Source organism: Amyelois transitella, chromosome 15 (genome assembly GCF_032362555.1).
Source record: "Amyelois transitella isolate CPQ chromosome 15, ilAmyTran1.1, whole genome shotgun sequence".
NCBI lineage: Eukaryota > Metazoa > Arthropoda > Insecta > Lepidoptera > Pyralidae > Amyelois > Amyelois transitella.
In genome coordinates, this window is record NC_083518.1 from 7490163 (window position 1) to 7501866 (window position 11704).

The window sequence follows — 11704 nt, forward strand, 5'->3', positions numbered from 1 at the left end:
TTTTCTAGCACCTTTCGCGTGGCAAGTGCACCGATTACGGTACCCTGTGATTTTGCACTTGCGTAAACTGTGTAAACACCACGAGTGTCATTGATCTGTCGTGTGCATTGTGATAATGAATTACGGAAATGCCAATGTTGCTATTTTTTCTGAACTAAATTAACTTTGGCCTGTGGTGCATGTTAATCTTGGGTTTTTCATTGATGAAGTTTTCTTCTCACTTCTCTTAATATAAATATGTATGGGATAACTACAAGCTGTCCTAAAGTAATCCGGGCCAATCACATTAAGTTTACATTCCATCATGACCTGACCGGTGATCGAACCTGAGTCTTTGTGGTTTGGAAGCAGGAAAACAACCACTGCGCCAAACAGACCGTCAATGATTCCAGGAAAATATGTATAATAAAAAACTGAAATTTTATTTCATCATATATTTTATTACAAAATGTCGGTCGTTAAATAGTTTTTAGTCGACTGCGGTCGAAATAAACTCTTATTTGTCGATGCACTTATAACTAAAAGAAGTTTATATACAAAAGTACTACCAGGTACTAACTCCCACAATTACATACAAACTTGACTCCTCCGTCACATGAATTTGAAAGAGATCAAGTGAAACTCAAAATACTGATATTTTTAGCAAACACATTAAGATACAAAAATATAAAAAAAATGGTTTATCAAAAAAGAAAAATAACAAAATATATTATTAAACCCCGAAAGTCTTTTTGGATTGGTAACAAAAATATATAAAGTATCAGATATAAACAGAATAATGTTTTTAAAAGCTATCCAAGTTTTCAGCATTGGTTCAGAACTTGAGGCACAAGAACTTCCAATAGAAAATTATAGGCAAGTTTGAACTTTAAATTTGAACATTTCCGCATTGGATGGCACATTTTTGGTTCCCCTCAAAATTATTTGAAAACTGCCCTTAATGAAATAGTTACTTAAAGAATTTTATACTGTTTAAAAAGTCACCCAGTATATAAAACTATATCATTATGATTGCACATCCCACAAACCCTATGACTTATATCCACAATGCAGAAGACTCACTCACCCATCCTATCCTAACTAAAGCTACATCACACATTATTATATTCGTACACTTTGTTTGACTACGTTATAAAAGCCCATATAAAAATGCCTTTACATTTTAAACGTTTAATACCTAAGTCGGGTTTATTCGTTTAGTATTAAAGCATGAGTCCAGAAAATAAGTCAGTCATAATATTAAATCTCAGATTTCAAACATATTTATCACCACGCGTCTTAAAACATTTTCATTTCTATGCATTCTTTTACTTCGTACCTACTACACTAGAATGCAGAAAACTCCTTTCATCGATAAAATACATCTTCTGTTTCTCATCAAAGTAAACCTGTCTCTATTTTCTAACCACGCTTTAATACGAAATGATTGTAACGCCATTTAAATTTTACCATAATTTGGCATGTCCGGACAGCCCGTGGCCGAGGGATATCCCTTGTCCGATCCCGTGTCCTATCCCGTGTCCGATCCCGTGTCCAAATCCGTGGCCGATGCCGACATGGCCAAAGCTATGGCCGAGAGAAATACCCTCGTGTAAGGCCGGGGCTACGACGGATTTCACAACGGGGACGGCTACGGGGGCGGGCACGGGGACAGCGACGGGCTTGGGCACAGCGACAGGGTACGGCTGGGGTACGGGTACGCCGACCTGAAAATAAGTAGGTGACAACAGTTTCGGTTACATCGAAAATGTGTTTATAATTATCTTTCCATTATAATCTTTTCCATAAAGGGCAAAGCTATAAAGTCTACGTCATATAGCTCACATTATGAGGAACATAATATAGACTTATTAACCAAATATATAACACTGCAGCCCAAATATTTAATACAGCTTTAACATACTGCACTCCAGAAAAATAACAATACTGCTTTGTCGGACACCAGTATTGAGGCAAATAAAAAAAAACAAAAAATGAAAGACGTTAAAACACAAGATAACTTACTTGTTTGATGACGGGGACGGGTACGGCGTGCGGCACGGGTACGGGCACAGGGCGGTCCACGGGTACAGCCACGGGCCTGTCGACGGCCACAGGGTACGGCCTGGGTACGTGAACTGGGTAGGGACGGTCAACTGGTACTGGAACTGCGACCTAAAATTGAGTAAATTAATACCAATATTATTCTTGTATTATGATGAACAAATGCCGGCATTTTATGTACTTTATCACTTAATTATTTCTTAACATTGAAGACATTGTAGTTAGATCAAAATTGTATTAACGATTTCACAGTCAAATAAAGTCAGCACTGATTAGGGTTATGTATAATGAAAGAGGTTGAATGAACGCTTTAATAATTATACCGTGAATAAAAATCTTCGAGCCAAAATTTTGGAAGTAGGTAAAGGTCTTACCTTGACAGGGTACGGCACCGGTCTATCGACTGCCACAGGGTACGGGGCGGGTACGGGTACACCGACGTGTTTCGTCACCGTCGTGTGGACGTCCGCCCCGACCACGGCCCCGTGACCCAGGGCCAAACCTGAGCTGTACCCTAGGCCTAACCCATAGCCGTGGCCCAAACCTGTAAATAACAAAATGTGTTTCACCACCGTAGAAAGGCTTCCTAGTTAATGATCCTGATTCATTCAGGAGTTAGAGATTGATGGAAAATCTTCGCAGCCAACCTATTACTTGTATCTAAGGGTATCTTAGTTCAATTGCCAACCGATGTTCTTACGTTAAGAGAAAACACCGTGAGGAAACCTGCATATTACGCAACCGCCTCATCATGACTTAATAAAGTGTTCTCCTGCTAAGGTCTGACGGGATGGTTTCGTGTAAAAACCTGACTTGACAATCCAGAATCGTGATCAGAAGCACACCTTGGGATCTAAGGAGGAGAGGACGTAACTGGGACTTTCGTAAGGTGGATGAAGATAATCGATATTAATATTTTAAAGAGGTGAAGTTTTTTTTCATTATATACGGGTGTTATAGGCTATGTATCTATCATGGGCCGTAAGTTATTAAATTTCTACTCACCAATCCCGTGGGCGAGTACGGGTGCGCCGGCGGCGTAGTGGCCGACAAGGCCGCTCCGTTTCTGGATGACTTTGCTCGGTTCCGCGAGAACTGATGCTGTCACAAGTAGGGTAAGGATCTGAAATTATTGTTAGATTTTATCATTAGTAGATTTTAGAAGAAGATATAACTTGACTGCTTTTCAGGGGAGAAGAAGGATTATTTATATCATAGACTTATACTTCCAGTTGATGTTCTACTAGGAATCCTTAGCGAATAACGAGCTTTAATATAAGATGTGTTGAAATTTACTTACTAGTAAAGTACCTAATACTTACTTAAGTACTTGAGATGTCTTTATTTAGGAAAAAGACAGAACTAAAGGGTTAATCATTTTATATTTATGTCCTTATCGCTGACACCACTTATGGGTAATAATAAAAAAATATAATAAACACACAGATTGAGCTTACCTCATAGAAAATAAATAAAATAAATAGAGAATTCGAGACAACTTTCTAAAAGAATTTTTAATTTAATACATAACTGTACAGAAAAACATCCAATCAAATCCGTTATGAAAATTATGAACGCACAAACCGATGACACTGCACTCGTGTGCATACATTATCGCAAACAATGCCTACAAAACATACTTTTACTTGTTACGTGTAATGACTTCATAGCTGCTTCGAATTCAGAGGGTGATAAACGAAATTTTGATCGTGACTCGGGTGAAGAATCAATTTGTTTGGTCAATGTATTGGGATTTTGCTAATATGCGATGGGCTAGCAACTTGTCACTATTTGAATGTCAATTCTATCATGAAGCCAAACAGATGAACGTGGCCTATTAAGACTATCGGTTCTATTTACCCTGCAAGGGATAATGTACTTTATTATGTGTATGTAATGTGTTTACGATTTTGTCAATTTTCAGTTGCATATTAATGCGATGGTTTACACTTTATTGCACTACGGATATTCCAGGAACTTTAAGACCCAGACTCTAAGAAATGAACTGATTAAGCAACCTACTCAGTGTAAGTAATCTTTTTTCCAAGAGGGTCAAAGAGAGTGAAGGATTTATGGTGGGAAAAGAAACATGCACTTTATTGCACATTTAGGCAATTGGATATGTATAATATTAATATTAACAAAAATGTAAAAGTAACATAATATGATGACATTATGATAATGGAAGTAACAGTCCATTCAAGTAAAAAGAACAGATTATTCTGAACGATACCTACCGTGATTCTATAGATGATATCAACTTGATACATGGTTTAAACTTTAAATTAAGGTGCGATGTAATAGTACCACTATATCCTGTTTTTTATGTCAAATGTGTCAAGCAGTAAATACTTTGAAGCAGTAATATTACGTTCAGTACTATAAAAAACTCTTTATTTAAACGAACAGCAGAGAAAGTAACATGGGAGCATCCACTTTAGAGGATTTCCCGAAATTTCAGCGGGGACGGAAATTAACGGGATTTTCGTATGATGCGAACGGAGCCGTAAGTTTTAATAAGTCTGATTTTTTATTCATGATTCTTACTTTATGTTATCTATTGATCCTGCACATTGGGATCTCTGAGTTTGTAATATAAACAGCTTACCTGAGGGACGCAGGCAGCTTACCGCCGAAACTTTCCCAGATAAAGATTCATAACATCTAAAGTATCACTTGTTAGGTGTAGCGAAAAGTTAAAAGTTGGGTAACTTTAAAGCCGAGCTAAGAATGCTGTAGGAAATAGTAAAAAGACATATTCCGCTTTACTGGTCTTTATATTCGCTATGGATTTAAAGTGATAGGTGCAATAATTGTGTATAATTGTTTTTGAGGCATGTATTCTTAAAAGTTATTAGTAAAAATTGAAGCGGGTTTTATTATAAGTGGAAAAGTATTCATTATTTTGATAAAATTTCATCTGAGTGTTATAAAAGCCCATTGGGATTTGCGTTACCGCTTAAGAAGCTACCTAAATTTTAAGAAGTAATGACCTAACTCTATTTTCATTACTAACTACTACTAATAACCAATTTTTTGAAGTTCAAGAATTCCGTACTTAAGAACATTAAGAGGACGAATTATTTATGTTATTAATAATCATAAACTTATTTATGAATTATTATAAAAGCCACTGGACCGCTTTTGATGATATTTGGCACAAAGATAGACAACCTTCAAGAGCATAATATTTTTTCTGGAAATTAACACGGGAGCGAAACCCTGCGAAAAGGTAGTTTTTCACATGAAAATTCCCAACGCGATACGAAAGCCAGACGCTATCTCAAAATTTACAAAATACACTTACAAAAACCTTCATTTTGCCTGAAAATCACAACACCACACTTTGTTTACAAAACTCAAACTGAACACCACGGTTTGCGAGTCACTAGGCATATGTGACCACTGTAGGAAGTTAGGGTTTATATAACGCTGATTACCCCTCTACTAGGGACTTGTATATCGCAATGAGGCAGTGGGATAGTGGATATCTAGACCATTTTGGGAATTTAATACTCAAGTTTAACCTATATTATGACTCAGTGTTATTTATGCCCGACTGTATAATTAAGAGGGTTATGATTTTTAGGTGTGTGTGTTATTTATTTCGTATTATAATTTTGTCTTTTATTTTGAAGAGTGTTGTTAGATTGGATTTTATTGTGAAAAAATGAAATAAACCTTTTTCTTATTTTTTTTTTATTTTGATTAACAGAAGACTTTATTAAAATGTTGATGCATTCATTGCATAAATTTTCACGATAACTATAGGAACTAACTGTTATCGTATAAATAATCCGTTAGTCTATAAATGCCGTAAAAAGTAAACCGTAATCAAGAATTATAGTAGATTTGGGCCGATTCTGGATTTTACGATGGAAGGGAAAGAGATCAAAGAGATATTGGACGTTCAAAAGATAAGTTAAAAACGTTCCTATTCCATCCTATTGCTGCCAAGCGGAGTTTTCTTCGTATCACCGTATATTAGTTTGATTGCTAAACTTTTTGGGAAACCTGCACTTTCAGACAACTAGATTACCCAATAGAAAAATGTAGACCAAAGTGAATCTCGGGCTCCTCGCCAGGCCCACTGCCTGTCTACCGCAGGCACGGGACTAATGAAACTAACCCTTAAAAGAAGTGATGGAGACAAAGAGATAAACATGTGACTATTTACACTGTTTTGGTTGAGTTTTGAGTTTGGATAGGGCAACACAGGCAAGATATTCTTGTTTTTTTTTTCTTTTAAACTCTGTTTCATATCTGCAAGTTATCGTTTTATACATCGTAGAACTTTATCGTCTAATAGTTAAGTGCAGTGTGAAGATGATGTGATGTGGTGAACTGGTACATGCCTTGGGTCCAGGCTTCGATTCTTGAGGCTTCTTCTTCGAGGCTTGAGCGCCGATGTGCCGCCTTTTTTCCTAATCTAGCTTATTTCTCTCTGAATATTAATAACATATATATATATAGTATCGTGCTAGTTTTTGTTCTTAAATTATGTGTTGTCTATATTTTTCTTGCATTCTATTTTCGAAAAAGATTACTTTTAATTTTTTTACTTAGTAATTCAACTTGACCTATATTTTTTTATGGCAAAACTTTGTGTGCACGAAACGTAGATATTATTAAAAGGTTATATTGTACCATAGAATTGTATTTATTGTTTTCTTGTCAATACATTTAGACCTTTCGTGTCCTAGTGAACTTTTGCCATTTAAAATGGACGGCAATTCAATAAAGACTAGATATTCCTTTCTATATTTTTGCCTACAAGTATACAATTACTCATATTTTTGAGTGAAAATTTTTATTTGGGCATCATTGACAATCCCATAGGAAATTTAAGGATTTATTTCATGTAAATCATATAAACTCGTTGCTGTATTATAAAACTTCACTGTAGATAATTATAAAACAGGCAAATATGGTATTTTAACGGGAAATTATATCGGGATATTACAAGTTTAGATGCTAAAAAAACCATCATGCTGAGTTGTTTTTGGAGTGGCTCACAATTCATTCATTCATTCATATGATCTCGTCTATACCCCTTGCGGGGTAGACAGAGCCGGCAGTCTTAAAAGACTAATAGGCCGCAGAATTGAAATAGATTGAATATAAATTCAAATAGTGACAGGTTGCTGGTCAATCGCTTAAAAGACGAATCCCAAGTATCTCTTAGTCGCCTTTTACGACATTCATGGGAAAGATATGGACTAGTAGCTAAACACTGTATCTATTATTTAGATGCTCGTTCATAGTGGCCGACTTTGTAATTTAGAAGGCAACATAAATATTTAGAGGTGAATAATGTTATAATAAGGAAGCCTACTTAATAAGCACCTATTTTTAATTAGTAAAGCAATACACTGAACATAGATAAATGGATTTTGTTTAAATAGTTATAAGTACATACTATTAAAATAAACATAAGGTTTACGTAAGAAATAAGGAAATTTCAGTCACTTACATTTGGTAATTGAGTATTGGTAATCTAGCCATTATTAGCGTTAGAACTGACAGGTTAAAATTATGTAGTAAATGCATAATCACAGAAATGGAATCATTATGTTCACACCCTAGTTTAAAGGTAGCTAATGTTGAGGCACTAGACTTTCTCACTTTGACCACACTCCGGTATTGACATACATACATAAAATCAAGCCTTTTTCCTGGAGGGGTAGGCAGGGACTACATCTTTCTACTTGCCACGATCTCTGCATGCTTCCTTCGCTTCATCCACATTTTTAACTCTCTTCATACAAGTTCGTCTTCAAACAATACGGTTGACTCGATACCTATATTATGATAAGGAAAAATGAAATTTATTAAGCTTATTATGCTTATATTATCGTGTAGAGGGAGCAATGATTCGGCTCGACCGCCACCAAAGGGAAGATCTTCCGCCAGGCTAGGTGTTAGGTATGCCTGGGGAATCGCGGCTCCGTCGATGTTGTGTCGGAGGTTGTATAAATCCTTCCAATCCGTGAAATCTTTGTTTTCGCGATAAGACATTTCGCTGACTGATAACGTCGCGTGATTTTGTTTTTATGACTTGTGGCGTAGAGATTTCTCCACAATCAAATGTGGGACGTCCTGGCAGAATGAGAGTACCTAACAAGCTTGCATGAAGACACTTTCGCATTTATTATATTTGAATATGAACAAAGTTTGTTTTTCTTGAACTTGTACTATACATATACATACTCGCCACAGCTTTCGTCACAGATTTACTCTGTCAATGAAAACATTATTTTTGTTTTTTTTGTCGCGATAAATCATAAATCTGGGATCTTAGCCTCAGATAAAAAGACAATAAACACTTTATTGTATAATTAAATAATAGATACTAAGTGAGAAATTATAACTTTTTTTTATTCTATATTTATTTCAAATAGTTCAGGTTCAAAAATCATTTAAATCTATTTTGTGATTGTTTTCATAATAGTTTTTTTCATAACCATATTCCGATCGCATGAAAAGCGAGCACATTAGACGATGGCGTGTCCATTCTGTACATCAATACTATTGTTACTCTGTGCTATGGGTAAGGCAGGATAGTCTAAAACTAAGTAGTATCCTTGCATAATATTCTAGCATAAATTCGTACGGCACTGTTAACTTGTAATGGAGAAATATAGGACGCTTACGTAAGCGATTAGCGTATTTTGAATATTGCTTGTATTCTGTTCTAATTTCAAAACTTGTTCCTTTCGTGAGAACTCGGTTATTTCGGTAGTTATTAGTGTAGGTACATCTCTTTTACCATAGAGTAAATTTTTCGTGCATTTAAATTTTACATTGGTGGTCGCGCTAGAAGAATACGTACGTAGTATGTACGTAGGTAGCTATTGAGACCCACCATGGTAAGAAAGTATTTTTTCATAGTTTAGTTTATTTACATAATATGCTACTTGCAGCTTTTTTCAGAAATGTGAAAGAGTATCGTTGCAAGTGTGCCGTGTGGTTCTCGGCACTTTAGAATGGCACCACTTTATATGTTTCCCATGGATGACGTAAAAAGGGACTGAGGGAAAGGCTTGCGATTCTTCTTGTAGGCGATTGACCAGCAACCTGTCACTGATCACTTGTCCGGACTGTCTACCCCGCAAAGTATGTAGAAGTGAAAAGACCGCTTGTTTTAAATTTGAATGAATGCTTTATTTTCATTATGTGAAATTAAAGTAATTATTATAATTTAAATTAATAACAGACGTCATTTGAAAGTGCCACTTTGTAGTGAGATCTTGTGATAACGAACCTCATTAATGAGAAATTTGCTAAAAAAATTAAGATATTTCTACGTAAAACAACACAATCAGAGCAAAGATTTATGACTTAGATATTACACCGCGCAAAACCGTATTGTCATGACATTACTCAATTTAAAGGATTTTGTCGCGATGCCGTAGATTTAAAGACTAGCATCATTACATTATAGAGTGCGCGTAGGCAGAAGTACTTGTATGACCAGTTAGTAGAACGAGGTTGGGATAAGGAGAACTCTTTTTACGCGACGCGACCCTTTACCCGCGATATTTTATATTCTATATAAGTTTTGATTTCTATTTTTGCTTTGCAGTAAAATGTTCAAGTACCTTTGCATTCTTTTTTTGGACCAAAATTCTATCCGATATTTAAAAAAGCCTAAAAAAACTTGAATATTGTTTTTTTTCTAATTTAAACAAGTTTTTTTTAAGGTCAATTTGTCGTTGTGTGCCTACTGGTAGAAATTTCTTTCGAAATAAGTAGTGATTTTATTCAAAGTTTTATTGTACTATATACTGTTGTACATAAGTACTTAAATGAAACTTAATGATAAAACAAATCTTACATTTAGGATCGCGCTCTACGAGTGGCAGTTATTCTAGCTTAAATAAACTGGCCGAGTTTGTGTAACAACGTGAGCGAGATTCAGAATGGCCCTTGTAAAGTCCGGTCGACCAAGTGAGGTGTTCGGTTTTAAAATTGAGTGCTAAAGAGATAATTTGCTTGATTACATAAATCATGCCTTTTTCCCGAAGGGTAGGCAAAGACTACATCTTTCCACTTGCCACGATCTCTGCATACTTCCCTCGCTTCATCCACATTCATACCTCTCTTCGTGCAAGCTCGATTGCGTTTTAATTTGCTTGATTACTCGCTTTTTAGACCAGAATTTTTGGGACATTGCGTATAATGCTGATTTTTTAAGAAGTATTACTCTTATATAGGGTATCAGGTAGCGAAAACGCATAGACTGTGAAATGCTTCTTTGATTGTACAGGGAAAGGCGTATATGTAGTCTTAGGATCGGTCTTTTGGGCGATAGGTAAGGAACCTTTCATAATCTCTGAATCTCAATTCCATAAAGTCATCATGTAAGGTAAACGTGATCCCTGAATCTTATGTTTTGACTGTTGGCTCCGTTTAGCCGGTATGCAAACTTGTATGTGCCCATCTTCTTAATCAAGTAGGTAAGTACTTAGCCTTGTCTTGTGTCTATTAACTCTGTTTACTCCGTAAGGAATAAAAATTGTTAAGTATGCTTGCACTTGAATTTAGCGCACGTTGTAAGTGACCCTTGCATCAGCGCCGTCGCAGGCGATCGCAGATAGCCGCTGTTGCGAAGCGGCCGGCTGCTGGCTACTTCTACTGACTATTGTTCTTGCTCAAGTACAGTGGGCCACATAGAAGTATACCTTCGTAGTGGTATACATCTCTATGTGGCTAACTGTACAGTCCCTGTGGAGAAACTTGACCCGAATTGTTTTGGTTTGTATAAAGTGACAGGTTGCTAGCCCATCGCCTATAAGAAGAATCCTAAGTTTATAAGCCTATCCCTTAGTTATTATTATTTATTGGAAATGGGAATTCAAATCCTTATCCATGGGAAAGAGATGGGGTGGTCCTGTTCTTTTCTATATTGGTGCCGGGAACCACACGGCGATTAACGGAAATTAACCTTTTTGACGATTGAAATGTCCCTTTAAATAATAACGATATATTTGTTTATTATGAACTCCCGACGTTTTAAGTTAGTCGCTACACTTTTAGTGTGAACAGGTCTTTATTGAATATGACATTTTGCAATATCCTATTTATTCCTAACGAATGTAACTTCCTTCGATTCAGCAGTCAATTATGCATCTGATCTGCATATTGCTTGTGTATTGACGTATCTTAAGATCCGTAACTATAAATATAAGTTCGAAAGGGACAAAGTTCCCACAGTCCCTCAGATCTAGATTGTACGAGGCCAAAATCGAAGTGACATATATAGTTGAACTGCTATATAATTGTAGGCTTTGGAACTTTGTTTTAAGGTACAATTTTGGTGATTATTTAAAAGGATCTGTTGACACACGAAGAATGCTTCGACGCTCTACTTTCCATACCCAAGTAAGAAGTACTTCCAAGGACATTACGGGATTCTTATTGAAATTAATTGAAGATTACCTTTTTGTTTCTTTTCAATTATCTACTTGGGTAGACAGAGTCTTAGGTTGTTAAACACATGCATATGTATAATGACACCTCTTTCCCGAAAGGGCAGGAAGAGACTACATCTTTTCACTTGCCTCGATCTATGAACATGTTTTTCAGTTAAACACATTTGTCCATATATTTCAAAAGTCTCGTTGCAGGACGCTCCATTTAACTCCACCGAAGAGAAAGT

General features: G+C 36.1%; 1 protein-coding gene across 1 annotated transcript; it reads right to left on the bottom strand.

The window, feature by feature from the left end:
• Positions 1–1445: 1445 nt before the first annotated feature.
• LOC106141771 (cuticle protein 64-like) lies at positions 1446–5433 on the bottom strand. Its single transcript, XM_060948354.1, has 5 exons — positions 5351–5433; positions 3049–3166; positions 2418–2587; positions 2005–2154; positions 1446–1706 (listed from the first exon to the last, which is right to left on the bottom strand). The coding sequence occupies exons 1-5, from the start codon at positions 5360–5362 to the stop codon at positions 1446–1448; spliced, it is 711 nt and encodes a 236-aa protein (XP_060804337.1). The 5' UTR covers positions 5363–5433.
• Positions 5434–11704: the final 6271 nt, after the last annotated feature.